Here is a 12948-nt window from a genome sequence, read left to right as displayed (position 1 = left end):
CTGGGAGGGACTCTGCTCTCTACTGGTGCCAGTTCAGTTCTAGTATTTATTTTTTCTTATAGCAGTTTAACTTAAGGAAATCAGAGAAACCCAGCTGGAAAACAAATGCAACTCACACCGACGCCACATGATGAAGACGGTTAATAACGATATTTGAATTCCTTCAGTCAGTAAGGACTGAAAGTCACTAAACTCCCGCATGTTTTCAGAGAACGTCAGCAGTGGGGATCAAACTGTGGTTCAAAGAGGATATTGGCAGGACTGCTCCGAAGTAACAAAGTTAAAACGTCCTAATTTCATTCAACTTTTGTCATCATCTCAAATGCCTTTCTTTACAGAGACCATGCAAAGGAAAAGAAGAATTTAAACCTTCGCAAAATGAAAAAAGAAGACTAACACAGCAGATGAAAAATAAAACAGTGCAGAGCATTAGATTTAGGAACACATGTAAATGGTTAGGTCCTGCTCTGCTGTGATGATAGCAGAGAGGAGTAAATTAGAGTAATTGTAAGTGGGTCAGATGTTGTTGCTACACTATCTTATAAATCAACAAGTACAAAGCCAGGAGCAAGCGCCTCAATCCAGCATGTTTGTGCCTGGGTCAACAGGGAGGAAAGGAGCTGGAGGGGAGCTGCCGACGAAGAGCCTTCTTCACTCAACTGCGGCGGGCTGTCTTCCACCGCAGGTCACTCCTCCACCTAATGAGGTTAGAGGCTCCTCACTGCAGTGACAGCGCTAAAATCCAGCCACTTCACATCGCTTTTGTTCTTTTGATGGGAAGTTGCCAACAAGCCTGAACACATTGACCGAGAAGCGCTTTACCAAATTACAGATAAGCTCTTCATCTGTCATTCACGCTGCCTGCTCAGGTAACTGCTCCACGATTCCGGCGTTATTCTGAACAATCGTTTAGGGTTCAGCACAAAAATCTTCACAAACAAGGTGAAGACTCACAGCATTCAACATAATTAGAAATGATTCAAAGGCTTTCTCAAAGGTCTATGCAGCTTTTTAAAAAACATACCTCATTATGACTGCTCCAGAAGGCAGTTTGGATCTCCCTTACTGAGCTTGGTTTAACCCTTCTCTTAACCCTCCCATCAACACATCTACCTAAATACTCCTCAGTGAAATGAGAAGAGGCCGCTCTTTCATAGCTGCTTATCAAAAGGTATTAAAGGGGGTAACTGGGACCTGCCTGGTCCTGGCCGTCCTCTGAGAAAACCAGACAAGAGCAACTTGGCTATTTGGTGTCTTTTCTGCTCTGCTGACAGATTTATCTGTTGTGAAGATGGAGCAATCCGGGTGAGAAGGATTAAGTTCAAACTACCTGATACACTATCTGCAGGTGGACCATGCATGCAGTGGTTCACGAAAAACAAAACGACACCAGCGTATGACTGTGACGACGTGCTATTCACAAATTGCTAGGATTAAATGCTTGTTTTGCAAGTTCTGCAGTCAGTGTGTGCTGTGGTTTGTGCAGCTGAATTTCCTAGAAACGAGAACGTGCATCTGGTGAGAATGTCTGAACATGCGAAGCTGAACGTGCGTATACATTTTTCTAGGATGTAAACAATGTGTTTAAGCTCAATAAACATGATCAAGGATTTGTAAATTGCATTTCAACTGATGGTTACAGTTGACCAGGCACTTCGTCACCAAACGTTAGATCAGAAGCATTTAGCCTAGCTTAGCTAAAAGACAGGAAGCAGTTGGGAATTGTGCGAAGTCAATGTTAGTCTGCCGTTTAGTACAGACTTAATAACCTCTACAGCTATTAGAGCAGTTGATGCGAAATGTTGGAAATGCTTAATGGAGGATGAAGTTTGCAGACTGTGGCAAAATATATACAGGTAGTGCCACCATGTTGACCAAGTTTAACATTTGTGGGTTTGAATAAAATATCCCAGTTAACATGCTAACGTGAGAGGCTGACATGGTTGAAGCAGTGCTTGCTGAACATGAGCTTGCCTTGCTTCGTGTCCATTCCATTAGTAAACAATATTGCTAAGATTTAAGAAGATCAATTAAATCTCCATTAACCTCTTTAATTTATCCACCTATGGGTGTAAAACAACAAGTTATTACACAACACTGACAACTCCGTAATTTTTTAAGTTAACACAGCAGGCAGGTTAGCAAACATTTGCATGTTTACATCCAGCAGTTACGGAACAACCTTCTAATTTATTAGGAGTAGTTTTTCTGGATGTGAATCTAAGTCCAGTATTCACTCTCTTTAGGTTTGAGCTTGCCTGGTCTCCATCAACTCCAGAGGGACAAAACTGGCTCTTTAACTGCTAAATGCACTCTGTGTCCACCAGCTAGTTGCTACCTGTGTCCATTTACTGGTGGTTCACTCTTTACCTGCTTGGCACCGAACAGAAAAAGTTGATGGTTGGATAGTTAAATAGAGCTGAAACACGCTGCAGGGGAGGTGCAACACGCCTGGCATCTAACACTGTCATTTGATTCATTTCTTGTTTCAAATAATATTGATCTGAGCCTCTCTAAGTACCATACTTGCTTGAGCCCTCTTTTTCATGTGGGCTAAATGTCTCGAATTTCTGACATTTTTTATGCCAAATTAGGCTGAAATTAAACACGTTCACAGAATGCAAAGGGTTCCTTACAGTGTCAATCAAAATAGAAAGCACATGGTACCTAATGTATCTTTTTAACAGGCGAACCACCAAGCATTAGGGCACAAGTGAGAAGGATGACTCCTGAATTATACAAGAAGGGCAATCTTATTCAATTATTGTCCAGGGTCAACTATGGTTACCCCAGCCAATGGGAAGGCTGCAGCAGCTGGTACTTCCAGCAACAGTGTCTGCAGACCAGCAGACTGGCCAGATTGCACTTTGTGGCCTCCTCCCACCAGACACTTTAATTACACTTGAGAGGAGGGGACAGGCCTCAGCCGTGCTGCTCCACCAACAGATGGACAGCAATTGTCCGAGTTCGTCGAGGGCTGGCTTCAACTCTGATCTTCACCTTCATCCGACGTGCTTGCTGCTTCACTCTTGAAACCTCACAACGACCGAGACGAGAAGTGTAACAGATCACCATCTCTTCCCATGAATTTCATCATCATACAGCCTTAAAGAAAAGCCTAAACAAAGCTTTGTGGGCCGAGTCGACTGTAAACCACAACAAGGTTGATGGTATAAACATTTTAGGCTCGAGTATAAACTTGTGTGTTTACAAGACATGATGGCATATGATTTAGTAGGCTGTGTGAGTGCAGCGCGAACATGGAGATGGATAATTCTACAAACTCTGTTTATTCCATAAAATGAGCCAAGTTTAATCAAAGACCAGTGTGGTGCAAAATCAAACCTGCCACAGAAACCACACACAACCACTACTTGTAACTAATACAGCCAGAAGCTTAAAGCTATTTCACACCCTGCTGGTCTTGCGGTCAGGAATTCAAAATGAAGCTGTTTGGGAATAAATGACTCTACAAGAAATCTGTCCGGTATCTAACGGAGGATGCACCCAAATGAAAAGCTGGGAAATGAGGCAGAAACAGATGCTTTTCAGTTATACGCATTTTTTTTACCTATTTGTTTTATTTACTGAGGAGTGGTTGTTAGCTTTTTTTCCATGGTTATTAAACAGATAGCAACTAGCGATTTGTGAAGCTATCAACTTGAAAACGTCTGGCATAAGCCACACCCACTCCCTGTCTACTATCTGAATCCAGAAATGGGTAATGACGTCACACCTCTAGTATCCGTTGTCTGTATGTGTGTTGTGGTCTGTTCCTGTCCACCTGGTGCACGTAAATCTAAGATTTACTTTCCTTGGGCTCTGTTTTTAGTCTTTATCAACCCCCGAGGGAATTATCTGGCTCTTTAGCTGCGAAAAGCTCCGCTATATTCACCCCCTGTGACTGCTAGCAGTTTCTCAGTAAACAGCAGCTTGTTGCAGCTGAAAAAAAGAAGCCATGAGCATTGTGAGTGAATCACTGTTGCAGCTTCAGAGTGAACGGTTGAAAGAATAAGATGAAAGTCAGTATAAATCTGAGAGGACAGCTGCAGAGTTGGGTCATCATCCTCGGTAGGTTTATCCCCACAAGTGCGGCATGTGACATTACACGTCGTGTGATTCTATACACTGTTAAGAGGACTGAACGATTAGGAAACACTATGCATTGTGATTATTTTGACTAATACTGTAACTGCATAAGGATTCATAACATTCGTAAGAATTGTCATTCCTGTGTCAATATTCACGTTTTGATACGACAATCTTGTGATTTTTTTTTTTTTTACAGGAATTTATACCAAACAATATTTTCCTACATCTGTAAATTATGATTTGCAGGCAGGGATATTGTGAGCATCGGGTTTTCTTCCTCATTATGACTGTGACAGCCCAAACAGCCCAGCCCACAGACTTATCTTTTTTTTTTTAATGCTTTTCTTTTGATGTTTGTAGGCTGGGACATCACACATTTTGCCTCTTTTAAAATAATTGTAGGATGTGCAATATTTGCTAAACACATTGATATTATACTACTAGTCCACATTGCAATTCGTACTCAGAAATTCTCAGAATACTGGTCATAACTCCTTTATATTAATCTCATACACATCTCATATTACTGGCGCATGACTACATCTGTTGTTGCACTACTAGATCTTATATTTTGTTCTCAAAGTTTGAATGTTTCTAAATGTTATCACTCCCAAGTCCTGACACCGTTGATCTTGGCTGTATCTTTCCGTCTGGTTCACTCCAGCAACCCTGTTATCCTGTCACTCTGCTCTTTAGCTGTACCAGAGCCCAAGCACAACTCTCTACTGTCCCGCCGGTCAGCACCACCATGCTCTTGCAATGAAAATGTAAATACAGTCTGAGCTCTTTGGTTCTAAACGCTCCATGTCCCTGACAGCTCCTCACCTGTCATACATACTGCTCTTTTCTAGACAAGCTTTAATTGAAAACAGTAGTAAACACTTTATGCAATATATAAATACAAGTGCTTAATAATAAAGCAAGTGTGTGATTAAAAAAGAAAGGAACAGCACATTGGGAAAATTATGCTTCTCAATCACAGCAAAATCAGGTTTGACACAAAATAAACCATTAGAGGCCACAGAGGGAGAAACAGACTGGGGTCAGAGACTATGGCGTAGCCTCGCGAGTCGGGGAGGAATGAAGGGGGGGTGGGTCCCAAACAGCAGTGCAGGAGGGAAGTGTCGGGTGTTGTCTAAGGAATTAGTAGAGAAAGTGGAGACTGAATCAGATATGGGGGGAGAAAAACAAATCTCTAGGTGAGTCAATGACATGAGAGATGCTTGTTAGGTCAAATAATCTAAACGGTCCCGACTTGAAGTGACTCAGGGGCCAGACAGCCACGCTGACGGAGACTCTATTTATTTGACTTTGTCCAGGGATTAGAGAGGAAAGTGTTCCCCTGACTGCCTCATTTGCCAATCATGGTTGGACACGGCTTCGGATGTAAGGAGATGTTGGAGTGGAACTTGACAGAACAGCTTTAAAAATGTGCTTTTAAACTGAGGTGAAAGACAAAGCAGAACCCTGCACTCTTGATTTGCCTCTTTGCAAGCGACACCATTGTTGAAACGAGCACATCTCCTGTGGCCCACTGACCCCTGACCTCCTTTTGGGGGTAGGTGGAGCTGAGGGGAGGAGTCCTCGTGTAGTGACAGCTTGTGAGCTACTCGCATCACACTGGTCTCCTCCTCTCTCCTTACAGGACGCTGTGCCACCCACTGCAGCCACCTCTTTCTTTACCTCTCTGGGGAAATTCAGTAATAGCCTCTCCAGCCATCCCCCTTGTCACTGATGGGACTCCATAATCTCTCTATCCGTACGCCCACAGACATACACAGAGGGATGTCATGATGGCGCAAACCACAACTTGGCAGGAAATTTATGCCTCATTACAGGAAGTGGGCTGTATATTTCTCCTCATCATAAACATGGTGGCAGGTGTATTAAGTCCTCCTCTCAGTCTCAAATTAATGTGAGCTTTACAGTAAAAATCATGGGGAAAAAAACAAAACAAAACTCTGCAACAGATGTTTCAAATCAACTAAAGATAGAAACGTCTGCAGTTACATCTGACTGCGTGCTTATAAAAGTGGCGCAAGAAAAAAAAAAAACCAAGAAAGATAACACAAATGTCAAATTCTCTCAGCAAGGTCATGTGCATCTGTGGAATTTCATCCAGAAATCCAATTTAACATTGTCTAAACAAGTGACATTGGAGTGGTGCAAGCCACATAGACACAAGGACAATGCTTGCTCTCGTGCAAGGAAGCCCCTCTATTGGTACCATGTGCACAATGAAAACACAGTTAATCTGGTCTTCGTTAGCCAATAACCAAATGCGAGTTGCCTTGGGGTAAGCGATACTCTACGTTGGGAGGGTGAGACAGAGGGAGCCACAGCCAAACACAACTAATCACTGAGGAGACATGCCAAAGTTCTGGCATGACCTGTGTACTGCTGCAGACTGTTGAGTTGACAATCACAACAGAACGGCTGAGGATTTGATGTAGTAAACACAGTAAAGGCAACATCTGATCCTAAATATACAGCTAAAAAAAAATAAAAGAACTTCAACACAAATCATGAGGTTTTGCTGTGATACAGTTGTTGCTCTACCTGTTTTTCCAAGATACGAGAGATCTCTCCTAAAGTTCGGTCCAGGCCAGATACTTTGTTGTTGGCCCACTGGCCGCTGTCTTGACCCTGCAGCTGCTTCAACAGGTCCTTCACCAAGCGCTGCAACCTGAACATTCAAGGAGCCAAGAGTTACTGTAAATCTGGTTCGTACAACTACAAGTTCAGCCAGCTTCTACAAACTATGCTGGAGACTGAATCAGTAGTTGATCAAATTGAACCTAAAAATGTGATCGTAGATTTTGATGAATTAATTAACTTGTTGGCTCTATTTCTCTTAAATTACAATAAAAGATTTTTTCAGTTTTGGTATTTGGACTCTGGGTCACCTTGAACAGACAATCTTGCAAGAGCTGTCACATTAAATCGATAAAAGAAGAAACATCAAAAATTGTGCTCAACAATTCATCATTTACACAAATTTTACAATTGAAACAAAATCTGAATTAATGACATTGTTCTTGGCAGAATGTAGTTTATTTTGGAGTTTTTGAGTGAAGTAAAAACCAACAATTTAAAGAAGATGTCCATTTGACTCTTGGAAAAAGGAAGTGTCATTCATATTCCTCTAATAATTACTTGACACTCTAAAATTGCATGTTAATATTATTACAAATGATTATGTTGATTTGTGTCTCTGGAAAATTGTAGACAACATTTCACTAGCTGTATATCTATTAGAAGAAAAGTAGAACATCAATTAAAAACAACACTTACTTGGCCTTGTACGGTGAGTCAAGGACTTGTGTCTTTGCCTCAAGTGATGTCTCATATTCCTTTGCTCTGCAGAGGGAGAAGTAGTAAATGTCAGTAAATACAACATGGGGTGAAAGTGTGAAGAGAAAGAGAAAAGTTCAAGTCGAGTCAGTTTATTTGGCCTGTCAGCCCAGCAACTTGACTTCAAATAATCAGACACCACCCCTGAAGAAAAGGGACGTGTTTTGCTGCCACTGACTTCACTCTGTCCTCCTCCTCTTAACTCAATTTAAAAATGGAGGCCACTTTTTCCATTTCACTAATTGTCAGATAAACATTTAATGTAAGTCACCAACAATATCCCCAGTGTTTTTAAGAGTGTGACCTCATGGAAGGTCACAGGTCACACGAAGTCTGCGGCATTAGAAACAGCCAGATTCATGAAGACAAATTCTGTACGTGTGTGTGTGTGTGTGTATTTCTATCTGTCAATCAGACAAGATAAGCAACTATTGATCTATTGTTAGACTGAGCTTCTTCCGGGTAGCAATCTTCACACTGATAGGATCTAACCCTTCCTGGAAGAAGACAGGTGGACTTGTCCCACCTGACCAGACCTGGACCAACCAAAGCTAAATCAATTGTTTGCAATCTTTCTCATCTCTCTGACTGACATCTTACAACAATCAATAGCTAGCTGGCCAGTCTGGCAGGCAGCAGGGGGGCCTCAACGCCTGTGGTTTCTCACCAAGGACATATATTGCAAATTCCAAAAAAAAAAAAAAAAAAAAAAAAAAATTGTACTTCTATAGTTGATTCAATAGTTTTGAATGTTACCTTACAACATGTATTGCTGTAGCAGCGGCAAAATGACAGACTTGCATGAAAAACAGCATCATTTTGAGAATAGCATTTTCTAATACTTAAAACACTTCAGAGCAAAAAAGAAAAACAAAATAAAACATTTGCAGAGATCAATTCTGTACATATTCCATGCGATGATAGAGTGAATGGTTAACTGCTGCTCTCACAGGAGTCCTTTTTGTCATCTGCACATTAAAATATTAATCTTTGACAGCTTTATATGTTTCCAGGTTTAACAGGGAGCAATTACAGAGTATTCATTATCGTCAGATGCGGCTGATGTTAAGCTGCCGACAAGCAATGTGTTCAGCGGTAAGAGAGAAAGCACAAATTAACAAGTGATTCATTTCACAGTTGATCTTGATGTTGTTTAAGGAGAGAAATTTCTGACATATATCACAAAACAAGCCTTGAATCTTAAAAGGCACAGACTTGAAAAGAAATTTAACTATCCTGATCTTTTAAAAAAAAGAAAGAGAAAATAACACTTTTGCACCAATAAATCAGTCTTTGTACAAGCCCTCACTAGCAGGACCGGTTCCCTTCATCTAAGGCAGCAGAGCGACTAAATCGGGCTGGATGTGCTCACTACCTCAGACTCCGTTCTATCCGGGGGTATCCTTGTATTTGTACGCCACCATCTGAAGTACACACACTCTACAATACACTGACAACTCTGTTCTGTTTGAAGAAGTTCCTCTATTCAGACCTCACACTCATGGGCTCGTTGTGTGAATAAACACTAGATTTGTCTCCTGAGATATTTATTAGAGACATTAACCTAAAAGTGTGAGTTCAAATGTGTGTGCACCATTTTATAATAGGACAGGACAACATATCAACCCGGTGAAACTAGTCAGAAGCACTCGCGCTCTACGGACAACCTACAATGTTCCAGTAAAATGGTTCATTTCCAGCCGGTGGTGAAACAGCTCACCTTTATGTTTACTGGGGCTCTGTGTTATTTATGACCTTTGAAAGCCTAGTGCCTTTGAGCGCTAGTCCCAGAAGGACTGGTGAAGGAGTGACGGTGAACAGACACAGATCATATTGTCACTTTCTTAGTACCACTGAGCCCCACAAAGCCAAAAACAGCAGCACAGGATGGCCAGGGTGTTATAGCCTGTAGCTAAACCCTCTTTTGAAAAGGATCTTGGTCCAGAATACTAGACGATAACTGATGGAGGGGGAAAAAAATGATGATGATCATAACATATAGTGAATTAACGTTCAATTTAGGTTCCATGTTCGGGTCTGTCGGGTTCCCATATCTAAACCAAGTCAGATTTTTTTTTTTGGCTTCTAAAAGTGCAGCTTCTGTGTAAAATCAGCAAAGTTTATTTCATGTGAATATGACATTTCAGCCATTTGACATTAGACTACTAATGTAATCAGCTTGTAACTTTGGAGGACATTACTTGTTTGAATCCATATGCATGGTTCATTCTTAATGGTAATGTAAAAGTGTTCCGGCTGAGGAGGTAACCTGCAATCATTAAAAAAAACAACAACAACAACAAAACAAAATACAAAAAATAAATAAATAAATCTCATAGTTCATATTCTTAGACTCCTTCAATTCCAGGTCCCTCCCCCGCTGTTGTGACAGCCAGTTAAACTGATTGAACTCAAGTCCAGGTTCTGACACACAGAAACACTGCCTCCTATTTGTTGATTAGTATTGATTTTCTTTGATATTTCATTTAAAAATCAATAGCCCAGAAGAAGAAAAATAGGCATAGCTCATAACTGCATCCCGTAGGTAGAGAGAGAGAGACATTGGCAATGCCATGGCAGCAATTTGGAGGAAAGCTCTTTACACACGGACAACCCTGCACTAAAGACCGATTTGCAGGTTTGCTCCCCAATCTTTGAAAGTGGCCATAAATTAAGCTCATCAGTGTCACCGTGTGGACAGTCAGGATGCGCATAACATCTGCTTCCTATCTCCTTCTCATTCATAAAAAAAGAATAGTCCTGGCACAGTGTTGTCCTCTTAAGGGACGGTGAGGGAGGGATGGAAAGTGATGGACTGACAGAGCGCGAGAGAAAGACAGAGAAAATGGACAATGACCTGGAGTTCATCCTGGCACGGAGCTTCTTTGCCTTCTTACGTGCCTTCTGCCTCTCCTCGCCATCCTTCATGCTCTCTGAAGAAACAGAGCTGTCCAGCACAATATCCACAATGTACTTCTTCAAGGAAAGATGCTCCTGAGGGAGACACAAGCCATACATTTGGGCTTTTATTCTATTTCATAAAACATAGGTAAAAGTGTACACCTGGCCATTGAGCACATTTTACAATCTTTAATAAAAAAATATTTAATTCAATTTGTAACATTATGATTTACACGAACGCACATATAAATATTATACACACATACATATATGCACGCACGTACACACACACACACACACACACACACACACACAACATATAAAGTACCACTGAGAGTCCTTTCACTTGTTGTAATTAGATGAATAGAAAGAGGTAAAGAAGATAGCAAACAACAAATGTGTGACCGTGCCAGAGTCTTGTAAAATATTCATCAGTAAGACTTAATAATCCAGGGTAAGACACAAAAGTGGCAAAATATTTGTCTTCATTAGTGGGAAAACAGAGCTGCAAATTTTCTGTCAATACCCTTTAGAAGTGAATATATACTGTGTGACATGCAGCTGCTAACAACACCATCCTATCCTGTAATTACCCTCCAATAGTCTTTAAAAGCTCCGCTCCGCTCCGCCCCCCCCCCCCCCCCCCCCACGCTCATGGATAAGCTAAAGGATGGAGGTGTTGCTTCCTGTCTGGCCCTGTCAGATGATTTTGATATTTCCACCAGGAGACAGGGGAGTGTAACCCAATTTGAACAACATGATGCATGTGCAAGAAACCAATTACCCAATTATGCTGTCATCCAGCACCCCTGAGGATAGGATGGCCCCACAGATAAAAGCCTCCCATTCAGCAGTCAAGCTGAACCTGTATGTGGGATGCCATAGCCTTTGGTTACAAGTGTTGTCAGTGCACCTGCTGTCTGAATAGAGGTTGGTTTTTATTTTAATTGAGAACTGAAGTGAACACAGGTGTCGCTACACAAGGAGGGTTGAAATGTGCAAAAACGGTCATGTTTAATCAATTACGATCAGATTTTGAAGGCTCCAGTACTGTTGAATTGCTTTAGAACAAAGTCTGACAGGAGCTAATTTATGAATAAGGTGGTCAGTAAGGGAAAGAGGATTGGCAATAACATTATAAATTAAAAAATGTGGGAGTTTTACATTTTCATGTATTGCAATACAGCCTACTGTACATTTGTCACTTCGCTGGACATTGGAATATTTGTTAAAAGCTAATTGTATGTCAGTCTACAATTTCTGATGAGATATCTGTCAAAATAAATGTTATCTCAAAGTTTTTCAAAAATAATGCCTGTATATTAAATGTAACCATTCTTTACATCCATGAGGCGGGGGGGTAAAGAAAAAGGATGTAAATAGGACAGAGGGTGGAGAGTTAAAACAAAAAGCAGCCCATTTTTTACTTATTTTCTGTTTGTCTTCACTCAACACAGGTGCAGACTGTGTTCATCATCTCTGTGATATATCAATTGGAACTCCGCTTTACAATTCAAATTCAAAAAAATTGTATTTTTCCTAGCGACTGTGTATGTCTGAATTTGTATGCACGACACCTCTGCCCTCTACTCCCTGATGCTACAGGTCAGTCTTGACGCATGGCCATAGCTGGGACACAGCTGTTCAGTAATCTCTCTGAGAGGCTATCTGGCCACTCACCTAATGGAATAGTTTCAATAATGCTTAAAAAACATCCTTCACACACACACGCACACACACACACACACACGCACGCACCACGCACATAGCACAGAAAGGTAATAAGAAATATTAAATACAGTCAAAAAGCTCTCACGTAGACAGATATGAATGTATACAAAGTTACAATATTCCTTTTCTAGTTGTTAAGAGGCCAAGATGGCGTTTCTGTAGCCTTCGTCAGACGATCAAATGTGATGACAGACAGGTGTCTACCACCGAACCATTGCAACAAAGCAGAAAAGTTACTGGCTGCAGGCTTTGGTAGTGCACAATACCACAGATTGCCTCTGGTGGGAGTAATACAATACTGCTCTTAACACCCCCCCCCCCCTCTCTGGCACAGACAGGCCTATCACAGATCTAAAAGGCAGCCTACACAAATACAGATTCTATGGGATATGTTCACCCACGGCCTCTTTTGTCACATACAAAAGCCTGAGAGGTTGGCTTTCCATTTGGTGTTAAACAAACTGCACAATTTTAAGTTGGCTGCTCGATGAGATACGATACTGCACTGGATGGAATTACCGTCACCTCAGCGGTTCACATGACGGTTTTTTTTGTTTTCTTTTTGTATTGAACTACATCCCATCAATGACACGTCATTCAAAAACAATTTAAAAAAACTGACACCAACTGTTCTTTGTATCGCTTTTACAGCAACTTCTTTGCTATGTAGGTGTTGAGCGTAACATTTCAAAACAGCGAAGGGAGGGAGGGGCTCACTTCAGCTGGCACTCTGGATATTTCATCAAGGTTCTCAATTTGTGGCAATCGGAGCAGCTTCAACAAGACCTTCAGGACTATTCAGAGCCTTCGGGAGGTCCGTTTTGATACCCCTTTTTGCGGGCTGGTGATCCCTCTACTGTTCTGTCTGCC

The 12948-nt window shown here is 41.3% G+C and overlaps 1 protein-coding gene across 4 annotated transcripts in view; it reads right to left on the bottom strand.

Moving 5' to 3' along the window:
- Nucleotides 1–12948, bottom strand: part of scaper (S-phase cyclin A-associated protein in the ER) — a 61192-nt gene that overhangs the window by 24230 nt on the left and 24014 nt on the right. For all 4 annotated transcript variants that reach the window (XM_086208991.1, XM_086208990.1, XM_086208993.1 and 1 more), the window contains 3 exons: nt 10304–10440; nt 7387–7452; nt 6652–6778 (listed from right to left, as the gene is read on the bottom strand). In XM_086208991.1, the coding sequence (XP_086065117.1) occupies nt 6652–6778; nt 7387–7452; nt 10304–10440 (330 nt within the window). The remainder of the gene's footprint in view (nt 1–6651; nt 6779–7386; nt 7453–10303; nt 10441–12948) is intronic.

The sequence above is a fragment of the Aulostomus chinensis genome, chromosome 7 (genome assembly GCF_037954235.1).
Source record: "Aulostomus chinensis isolate RoL2024-O1b breed Wild chromosome 7, RoL_Achi_v1.0, whole genome shotgun sequence".
Lineage (NCBI taxonomy): Eukaryota > Metazoa > Chordata > Actinopteri > Syngnathiformes > Aulostomidae > Aulostomus > Aulostomus chinensis.
The sequence above is the reverse complement of the archived record's forward strand: the minus strand, read 5'-3'. Positions and strand labels throughout refer to the sequence as shown.